The sequence below is a fragment of the Medicago truncatula genome, chromosome 6 (assembly GCF_003473485.1).
Source record: "Medicago truncatula cultivar Jemalong A17 chromosome 6, MtrunA17r5.0-ANR, whole genome shotgun sequence".
Lineage (NCBI taxonomy): Eukaryota > Viridiplantae > Streptophyta > Magnoliopsida > Fabales > Fabaceae > Medicago > Medicago truncatula.
The window spans coordinates 3,454,998-3,465,940 of NC_053047.1; the positions used below are offsets into that span (position 1 = coordinate 3,454,998).

General features: G+C 31.6%; 1 protein-coding gene across 1 annotated transcript; it reads left to right on the top strand.

The window, feature by feature from the left end:
- The first annotated feature begins 242 nt into the window (after window positions 1-242).
- Window positions 243-6,449, top strand: LOC25495301 (protease Do-like 8, chloroplastic). The gene is made up of 13 exons (XM_013595508.3): window positions 243-523; window positions 1,372-1,499; window positions 2,558-2,640; window positions 3,144-3,242; window positions 3,378-3,444; window positions 3,649-3,724; window positions 3,818-3,884; window positions 4,298-4,515; window positions 4,948-5,015; window positions 5,266-5,345; window positions 5,523-5,609; window positions 5,708-5,815; window positions 6,206-6,449. Exons 1-13 carry the CDS (start codon window positions 357-359, stop codon window positions 6,332-6,334), a joined length of 1,377 nt encoding a protein of 458 aa, XP_013450962.1. The 5' UTR covers window positions 243-356; the 3' UTR covers window positions 6,335-6,449.
- Window positions 6,450-10,943: the final 4,494 nt, after the last annotated feature.

Consider the following 10,943-nt stretch of genomic DNA (forward strand, 5'->3'; position numbering starts at 1 on the left):
ACTTTTGTTTATGTTGTTTCGTTGATCATGGTGATAGCTTTGTTGTTGGTGTTTCTATTTATTGATTTTGGAGATAGCCCTTTGTTAAGAGGCGTTTCCTATAGATTTTTTGGATTTTTTTTTCTTGTTTATGACGGTTAGTATTGTGGAAGGTAAGTTACTCCATGTGGTAGTTGTATTTGTACATATAGTACTTGGAAAGTGTGAGAATCACAATTCACAAAACAAAACAATATCTAACTGACTCAAACTCAAACAAGTTAAAAACATCTTACGTAGTATCAGCATATAGCCACTTACCCTTATCTCTCTTTTTCTTGAGAGAGAGAGAGAGAGAGAGAGAGAACAAAACAAAGATGCAAGTAGTATCAGCATGCAACAATATGTGGTGTATGTCAATGCTGCCAACAACTCCTCAAAAAAGCATCAGCAGTGTTCTAAGCCGGCGTGAGGTTTGCATATCTTCATCTCTTTGCAACCATGATGCCATCCCTCCTCAACAACCTATCTCCATTTCAACAAGGTACTCTTCTTTCAAATTCAAACTTATTTTATATATGTTTAGTGTTAGTAATTATCTCAAATTTTGTTTTAAAGAGCAGTTTCTAGAGAGATTAAGGTTCTGTTTGGATAAACAACTTGATTAAGCTCTTATTATGTAAGTGCTTATATATAGGTTATATCTATAGAAAAAATTATGTACATTTAGTTCCACTGTTGGAGAAGGCAAGATTGGTTTCAGAGGTGTAATTTCGACATGTTTGGATATTTCCATGTAGAAAAAAAAGCAGAAGAGAGGAATTGATTTTGCCTTTAGAATTAATTCTAACTTTAAGCTAGAATTTGTAGTTTTTGGCTTCTAGAATCGATTTTTAGCCTTCAATTTATCGTTCAACTGACTTTTACATAAATGTATTCAAATATAAACCAGTTTGCATTCAACTCACTTTTAGCCACAATCAATTTTACATAATCAATTCATTCAAAATTAATTTTTTTTAACTGCAGAACCAAACACACACAAAATGAAGCTTTTTTTTAAGCTATAAGCTGTTTTTATATGCTATCCTAGAGAGCTTATGGACATGTCATAAACTATTTCCATAAACTCTTCCGAACAGTCACAAGAGTACTTATGTCACTAGATAAACTTAAATTAGTCAATCCAAACAGACCTTAAAGAGTAGTTCCTAAAAAACAGGTACAACGATTCAAAACAAAATTTATAATTTTTATAGGATTAAAAGTATATTTAACTCTTAAGATTTGAATAACAAAACACAAGTGGGTATTTTGTTGTGAATAACAAAGTTTGAATCTTTACTGTTTCAGAGGGTTGTAGTTGTAACCGTTTTTTATGTGTGCTTATAGGACTGTTCAAGATGAAAGTCAGGATTCTGGTAACACGATAAAGAAGGTTATTGTGTCCCCAACAAGACGCGTGTTAATGTCGAGTTTGACTTTGTATTCCTCTTACTGTTCTTCAAGGTACTTGTCAGGTCCGCACGGTTCTGTTTTCACGTTTCAATTTTTTGATTGTATATAAAAAGCTTTAAAAGAGCTTATTTGTAGCTTATACTTGAACTTGTATTATGAAATAAGTGCCTGTGTAATTAATTGGAATAGGTTTAGTATACGAGGTCCTTAATTTAAAGCTTCAGATTCACCCTTTATCCTTTTTTCCCGCCAACAAGTATTAAAACCTTAACAGAGTTGGCTTTTTGGCCATTTTCCACGTGCCTCGTTACCTTTTTAGTAGTTAGAAGTTGTTTGGATTTGTGGTAGAACCTCCTTTTTTCGCGTCCCGAGGCATGTCAAGTAAGAAGCTCCAGTTGTTAGCTTCTAAATCAACGTACATTGACTGCACAAGAACACAGGCTTAAGAGATTATCTTGACTCTTTTTTATACTTAAGGGACTAACTTACCATGAAAGGTCCAACAAGGTTAAAGTTTCAATACTTCAAGGTATCTAACGACCCCTTATATTAGTATATGATAAACTTATAAAAATAACTCATGATGACATGTCCGTAAGCTCTTTTCAACTTACTTCAACAGGTCTCATTACTATAATAGCTTATTGAATTAGTGCTTACTAAATATATTAACCCCATAACACGCACTAAGTATATTGGAAAGTTCATATAAAACTGGAATTTGAAGGGTCAATGTCATATATTTCTGTAACGTTGATCACCTTCTCACTCCTATTATGCAGTGTTGTCAAATAGCTGATGTAGTGGAGTGGAGCTATAACATAGCATAGTTTGAACAAACCACTATTGTTCCTTGATACGCTATTTCGTTCAACTTAGCGGCTATAGCCGATATAACACTACAGCATAGCAGAGTTGAATAAACTGTTATTTTTGCGATCAGTGGTTGACAACACTGATGTTATGACATCAATTGTAAATATGAAATTGGTAGAGTACAGAGTTCTGGTTGCTTTGTTTTCTAATTTTCTATGCTCTTTCCTTGTTCGATTTTATAATAGAAGTCTCTTATTATTTACTAGCAAAGTTTCTCATTATGAGATAAATTGTAAATGTACAGCACTAGCATTAGGAGATACATCAGTGACAATTGAAGAAGTGACCCCTCCTGTGTTTTCTACCGAGCCACTCTTTCCTGCAGAGGTAAGCTTTCAACTCTAGCCTCCTTTTTTGTCCATTGTGGTTGTTTAACACTTTTGAATCCTTCAGTAGCAATATTCTCAGAAGAATATCCCTATCATGGTTACGAGTTGCGTTACACACACACACACACACAAACATATCCCTAGTGTGTATCGATTTTGAATCCTGATTTAATACGATGAATCTTGATTCGCTATTCTGTATCCCAATTCATTCTTATGAATCACTGCCTAAAGTTATTGAAACCAACCACTTTTTTTGGTCAACTTTGTATAACCAACCATTTTGCTTTAGTCATTTAATTTATGAATTGCATCTTGGAATATTTTGATGTTCGCATATAATATGTCAGCTTATAATTTTAAAATGTCACTTGTTTTTACTTACAAATAGCTTTGGTAATGTATCTTACGAATTCATGATTAGATTCAGAAAATAGATCTTCGGATTCATGATTTGAATGTCGATTTGATAACCATGGTTTCTATACTTTTAATTGGCAGGACCGAATTGTCCAACTGTTTGAAAGTAACACATACTCTGTTGTTAACATCTTTGATGTGACGTTGCGTCCTCAACTTAATGTGACTGGTGTGGTTGAGGTAACATGGAATTCAATAAATACCAATATGTGATTATCTAGTTTATTTATCATCATTATATTGTCTCTAGTGTACAAGAATGATATATGGTAGGAATGAAACAACATGGTCACATTTTGTATTTCATACTGACAGATTCCTGAAGGAAATGGCTCTGGAGTAGTTTGGGATGAAGAGGGCCACATTGTGACAAATTATCATGGTGAGAATCAGTCGAGAAATTATAGTTCTACGCTAAGTCTGATACAGTTCTATGCTAAGTCTGAACTTATTTTCTCACATATCGAAAACTATAGACATTTATATGCTTTTAGCATTCATTCTCTTCACCAAGATTTTAGTGAACTATGTGAAGATTTTAAGATAATTTAAGAATTTATGATTGTTACATTCTTGTATTACTCAGTAATTGGCAATGCCCTTTCGAGAAACCCAAGCTCCGGTCAGGTCGTTGCGCGAATTAATATTCTAGCATCGGAAGGGTGAGGCTGAAGGAGACATTTTTCCCTCTGCGTTTTGTGCTGTTTGAAACTTAACAGTCAATATATGTCTCTAACACACTTTCCTTTATAAAGGGTAATAAAGAATTTTGAAGGTATACTCATTGGAGCTGATCGTTTAAAGGATCTAGCTGTCTTGAAGGCATGTTTTCTTTTCTACTTTTTGGATTTGTTCGCCACCAAGTAAGGTTGCTAGTGAAATTACGGGTTTGATTCATGATGTATCTTGTGCAAAATTATGAATGTGGTATAATATGTCGAGCTCTTTATTCACATGTAAAGACCTTATGCATGTTTATATTCTTGCGTTGAGACTCGTATGGATAATGGAATGTAGATCCTTTCGTACACGATCCCATAGGCATATATATGAAATGCGTAAGAAAAAATCTGCACTCGTAAACTTGTGAACTATTTTTTCTCTAGAAATCACTCATTATTCACAAGCAATCTATTCAACAACATATCTATTTAACTTTACATCATATACCGACTAATAACATCTTGTGAGAATATTTTGCTTCCATGTTTGATTTCTTGTTGCTGCTATTACAGGTAGACGCCCCTAAAGAAATTTTAAAGCCAATCAATGTGGGAGAGTCGTCGTCTCTGAAAGTCGGGCAGCAATGTTTGGCGATTGGAAATCCATTCGGATTTGATCACACCCTCACAGTTGGTGTTATCAGTGGTCTTAATCGAGATATCTTTAGTAAAACTGGTGTAACAATTGGTGGCGGTATTCAAACTGATGCAGCCATAAATCCCGGAAACAGGTTACACTAGGCTCCCTTCGATATCTGAATTTTATTGCTCTAGTTTTGTGCTACTTGCTTGAGTCTTGTTTGGATAAACATCTTAATTAAGCGCTTAAGCATAAACAGTTATAATATAAGTGCTTATGTGTAAGCTACTTTTATTAGAAAAGATGAAACGAAGTCAAACTTTTCTCATATAAATTATAGACCGTTTTCATGAACTATCTTGGAGAGCTTATGAAAATAAGATGAAAACAAGTTATGGACATGTCATAAGTTGTTTTTGATTTCATAAGCTCTCATAAACAGTCTGAAAGCTGCTTATGTTAGTAGATAAGCTCAAGTAAGTCGATCAAAACAGGAGTTGGACTAGTGATCTTTCATGATTGGTGTTAACTAGTGCTTTCATATATCACATTTAATTTATTACTTTTAGTGTGACTCTAATAGTGGAGGTCCACTTCTGAATTCGAAAGGAAGCTTAATTGGGATCAATGCCGCAATATTTACTCAGACAGGCAAGTTTCTTCATCATTTTCACCATCATAATAAGATGATACAGAACATTGATGTATGTCTGAATATGGTTTTGTTGAGGAAATATTTTTGGTCCATGTGCAAATTTTAACTGCTTTTCATTTCATGGAGTTGATGCTCTATTTGCTTTTCTTCGCACGTGAAAGTGACTACATAAGCCAAAAGTTATAGCTTTTTCTTTGTTCAATTTTGTATGCCTTACTTTTATTGTTGTTTTTCTTGGTATTGCAGGAACTTCAGCTGGTGTAGGATTTGCCATTCCATCTTCAACTGTACGTCGAATCGTTCCTCAGTTGATTCAGTTTGGAAAAGTAAGTAGTTAACTGTGATACACATATACAAACAATCTAAGAAATTGAATGTGACTACATGTGTTAGTGTCGAACTCCGGACACGCCTATTATGGTGCTACGTAATTAACAACATATTTTATAACTTTTCACCATATATATACCCTTATATTTGAGTCAATGATTCGTCAATTTAAGGTTGTTAGAGCTGGATTGAATGTGGATATTGCTCCAGACTTGATTGCAAATCAACTTAACGTTCGAAATGGAGCTCTTATTCTTACGGTAAATCCATGACATTTGTTTCTTGTACCACAATCAAACTTTGTATTTATAAATCCTTTTAAATCATTCTTTAACTCTGTACAACTTATGTTCCTCAGGTTCCAAAAAATAGTCTTGCTGCCAAACTAGGACTAAATCCCACTACAAGAGGATTTGCTGGTAATATAGTCCTTGGAGATATCATCATTGCAGTTGACAATAAACCTGTGAGTCCTTGGAAGAAAGAAAATATAAAACTGCTTTAACGACGAGTTGTTTTGAGTAGCTTATCTTGAAAATAATTTTTGATAGATGATTTTGCAAGAGATGTGATTGTCATTAGGGTAAACAAGCATAAAATAGTTTCTGTTTTTTTTCTTTTTCAAATCTCTGAAAATTAAGCTCTAAATTATTGAATATTAAAATCGTTTTTTTATTTTATTTTGCAACAAACGGACGATGCTCGTTAATAATCCAAAATATTCATTTCATATTACTAACTTTTATTTCTTATTTCATCTTTTATATGCTTATGCCATTGTTTTATGTAAAACTCTAGCTTTATATGTAGACAAGTGATTTTAATTAATTTGAAAATTTTGGTACATTCTTGGTAGGTCAAGAGCAAAGGAGAGTTGTTGAAGGTATTGGATGAGTATAATGTAGGAACTAAAGTAATGTTGTTGATTCAGAGGGGTGATGAAAAGTTGGAGCTGCCTGTGGTACTTGAAGAACAGAGTTCTTGATGAGAAGTGTACATGCAATAATATATATATTGTAATTTTAATTTGTTAGTGAGTTAATTACGATGCATTTTTTTTTAAATTAAGAGATAACATGGTTTTATTTTTCATTTTAATGATAAGTTCAGAATAACAAAAAAAATAATAATATAAGTTCAGTTTTATTTTTGTGGGATAAAAGAAGTTTTAACTTGTCTTTGTGAGCTTAGGTCAGCTAGCACATAATATAAGATTTGGGATTCGAATTCCGGAAACTCCACTTATTCATTGTAAGAGATGATTTTTTTTTTTGTCAAATAAGAAAGATGAATTTGTAACACTTAAAAAAGAATCATAAAAAGTTTAATTTCTATAGACTACTAAGCTTATCTTATCATTGTTGTCGACCATCTCGTCTCCAAACTCTTCAACACAACACGATACATATATGTTATTATTGTATTATTGTTTTTGTTGACAATTCAATTTTGTGTAGACTAGAAAAGATGAAAAAGTACAAAAAGGCAAAAAGAAGTAACAAATAAAAAAATGACTTTAACTGTTTTCCAAAACAAAATATGTTTTTTAAATTATGAAGAGTTTATCGTGCGTACATTGTGACGCTATAAATTTAAAAATAACCATGCTAAAATGAGACGATGTGGCAAAATAGTGAATTGTTATTGAATCTTAGTGTAAAATAGGTTTATATTCACAATTTAGTTTTAGCGAAAATATACAGGTATCTCAAGATGCACCGTTAGGAAAAGTAAAATTAGGGAGAGAACTTAGTGACGGATAAAATAAAAAATCTTTCACAAACTTTTTAATCGTAAAACTTAATGATGAAATTAGAAAAGAATTTCACGTTTTTCCTTTCTAATTTTCTCTCACTAATTTATGTTTTGTTTGTAGTGATGTCTTTTATTTTTACTATACAAGTATCTCAAATTGTTTGTTATTTTTACGTATGTGTACAAAAACAAGAAAGAAAAAGAATAAAAATACAAAAGAATTAATAAGACATATGAAAAACCAAACAAATAATTAATGTTGCTAATGTTCTCTAAGTTCAAAGCAGTATCTAATGAAATAAATAATTCATCCACAAAATTTATTCGTGTTAGTATAAGGAAAAAAGTAAATATTATGCTTTTTGTTCGTGTCAGTATAAGGAATAGTGTAAATTGTCAGTGTTTTTATAGGTTTATTGAAGAAGTTTTAGATTTTCGAGTAATTTTTTTAGAAAAAAATTTAGGCTCAATTAAAAAAACACCACATAATTTTAAACATGTAATAAACATATATTTTGTCAACCCAACATAACACTTCTACAATTTTCAATTGTCACATGGCACCAAATACCAAAAGTGAAGGAATTTGAAATAATAGGGTTGAATGAAAAAATTTGCATGAAAAACATTACATCCAAAAACTAAATTTTAAGATAAAAAATTAAACAAATGACATCCAAAAACTAAAAAGATTGTTCATCATAATGTTATGACTTCCGGAGGATCTTACATTGAGTTTAATCATCTTTTTAGACTAACAGAGCCCATACAAATGATATTGACATTGCATCTTCATCCTATACCTTAAAGAATTAGGTATAGGGGTATTAGGTATATCATCTAAATGTTCTATAACATTTACTCTTGCATTCAATGCAAAACTTTAATTAATACTTGACAGACTAACGTCTCTTCCTTATGTATGAGACCTCTGCATCTGTGATCTACCATCATGAATCACTCCTGCTTCCCCCACAAAGTTGAATCGGGCTATGTTCCCACCTTTGGGCCTTCCGAGAAAGGCAACACTGGTGTGAGTTGACTTAAAGATAGAGAGAAACCACACAAATGAGATTGATACCACATTTTCACTCAATATTTTAAGGTCCTAAGTGTATGAGTTTTTTCACTTTTATGTTGTTCAACCTCCACGCTTATAGTCAATGTTGGACTGTAGCCGACACTTATACATCACATGATTATCTCCATCATATATGAAGAAATTCTAGCCCGTGCTGGACACGAGTATACATACTAGTGTTCTCTAAGTTCAAAGCAGTATCTAATGAAATTTATAATTTATCCACAAAATTTATTTTAGGAAATTAATTTGTCAATAAAATGATAAAACGTTATAAATATTTTGAGATTATTTAAAAAAATATATTAGTTATTTGATATATAATAGAAACATCTATACTATATTTTTTTGTTTTGTTGAGGGAAGATACATCTATACTACTATATATAAAGACAACATATCAATTTGGGTTGACTTTTTATCTTTCCAATTTTACTCTTCATTTAAAGTATTAATCTACTATATTATCCTCTTATAATATTATTGTTTGAACTATTAAATAAAAAAAAGTTAAATCCCATTAAAATAGGAAATGTCCCCGTGAACATAGCTCAGCTGACAAGGATATATAAGGGCCGGGATTCAAACCTCAGACACCTCAGTATTCACCTTAAAAAAGGTGAATTGTAACCACTAGAATACCTTAAAAAAAAAGGAACTTCCACAGTAATAGTACAATAACATACACAATAAAAAAAAACTTATTTAGATATTTCTTTAGAAAACCTTGTTTTAATCTGATCTTCAAAAAATATTTAGTTTTAATCAGATTTTCAAAAAATATTTAATTGTTGTATCTTTCTACATACGATTAAGCGGCACAGTAGAGAGCTGATAAACAAGCATGTTAATCTCTATCTTTCTGGTAGTATAAAATAAAATCAATAGCGGATTTTGGTTTGTATTTTATTACTTCAATTAGACCCTTAAACAAATTTTTCTATAAAATATTATATTGTTGGTGTTATTAAAAAAAATAAGAAATCATATTATATTTTTTATATTATTGATGTCATTGGAAAAGATAAACATGATTTGTTGAGTTTGATACAATTTAATAGTCAAAAATATCTATTTATCATTTTAATCAAAATGAGAATTTCATATAAAATATCCTTCATATTTACATGTGTTAGCGCGATAAAAAGAGAGAAAAGACGGACACGTAAGTGATCGTCTTTCAGCTAGTAATACATAAATGTAATATGAGTTAAAATTCACAATAACTTAACAGATATAATATTCATTCTCATATGACATACATGACTACATGAGTAATATATAGTACATGAATAATTATAAAGACATGCATTCTTTGTAAGATATATCGATGGTTTGATGCATGTAGTTGATGATATTCTTTGTGATTGAAATGAAATGAATCCAACAATCATAATTAATCCATGAGTCAGGGAAAATCAATTCTGTGATTTATATAATATTTCAAATTGATTTTTTATTTTAAAACTAGTGATAAATATATTATATATTTTGTATGGGTGCTTTGTTGTAATTAGGTGGGTTAGGTTAGGTGGTGCTCTTGTTTGTTGGCATCATGACTTTGTAAATTTTTAACCGATGCTCCCCCTTTGCACTCCTTGTGCAGGGTGATCATTGTTGTTTGAGTAATATAATTCCATTTTGATTTGTTCAAAAAAAACACTCAAATTTCTAAATTAAAAATAAATTTTTTAATTTTGGATTAAATTCAAAATTAAATCTTTAATTTAATCTCTAATTTAAACTTGTTAAAAAAATATTTAATTTAAACAATACTTAATATACTTAATATGTTTTTCTTACCTCCGACCAATTCTCAATGATCATAAGATCTTTCCCGATATAATTAGTTGAGAATGAAGTTTTTTCCAAATGATTTTTTTTTCTTTTTCGCACGAGTTTTCTTCAAATTATTGTTTTTTTAAGAGGCTAAAATGGAATATATTACCAAATTAAAGTGTCTTTCCTAGCACAAGGTGTACTAAGAAGAAGACAGCAAAGTCAACAAAGTATTTACAAACAGAACCTGTACAGAAAGAAAACAAGAAAATAAATAACTCTTAGCCTATGCCCAACATGATGAAGGGACTACTGTCTTCCTTCTTCATCAGACATTTTACAAGTAGAGTTGACTGCTATCTTTCACGGCATTTCCATAGCTAACAACATGGGCATTGCTGATTTGACATGTTATCCGAATTTTCTCCTATCTATTAACCTTATAACTAGCAACACGTCGAAGTTTCTCATTCATGCTGTTCTCATTCAAGAAATTAAAGATTTGTTTTCTCAGGCGAACTATTCGTTCCATCACACTCTTCGTGAAGGTAACCAATGCACATATTATTTTGCCAAGTTAGAAGCAAGTTCAGATGTTGGTCTCTTACTCCACCCATCCCCTCCGGATGATCTCCTTCCCTTTTTGAGGAATGATGCTTAAGGAACCTTGTTCCTGAGATCCTAGTTCTCATTTTTTGTTTTGTTTCTCTTTTAGCCTTGTAAAAGAAAAGACTTAATTACACTTTTGGACCCCTATCTTTCCAAAAGTTGCGGTTATGGTCCCCTAACTAATTTAAATACAAAACAGCCCCATATGTTTTGATTTTTTTGCAGTTTTGGACCCCCAGTCCATTAGTGAGGTGCCACGTGTATTATTTAGAGGGCCACGTGGAACCTCACTAATGGACTGGGGGTCCAAAACTGCCAAAGAATCAAAACATAGGGGTCTGTTTTGTATTTAAAATAGTTAGGGGGCCAT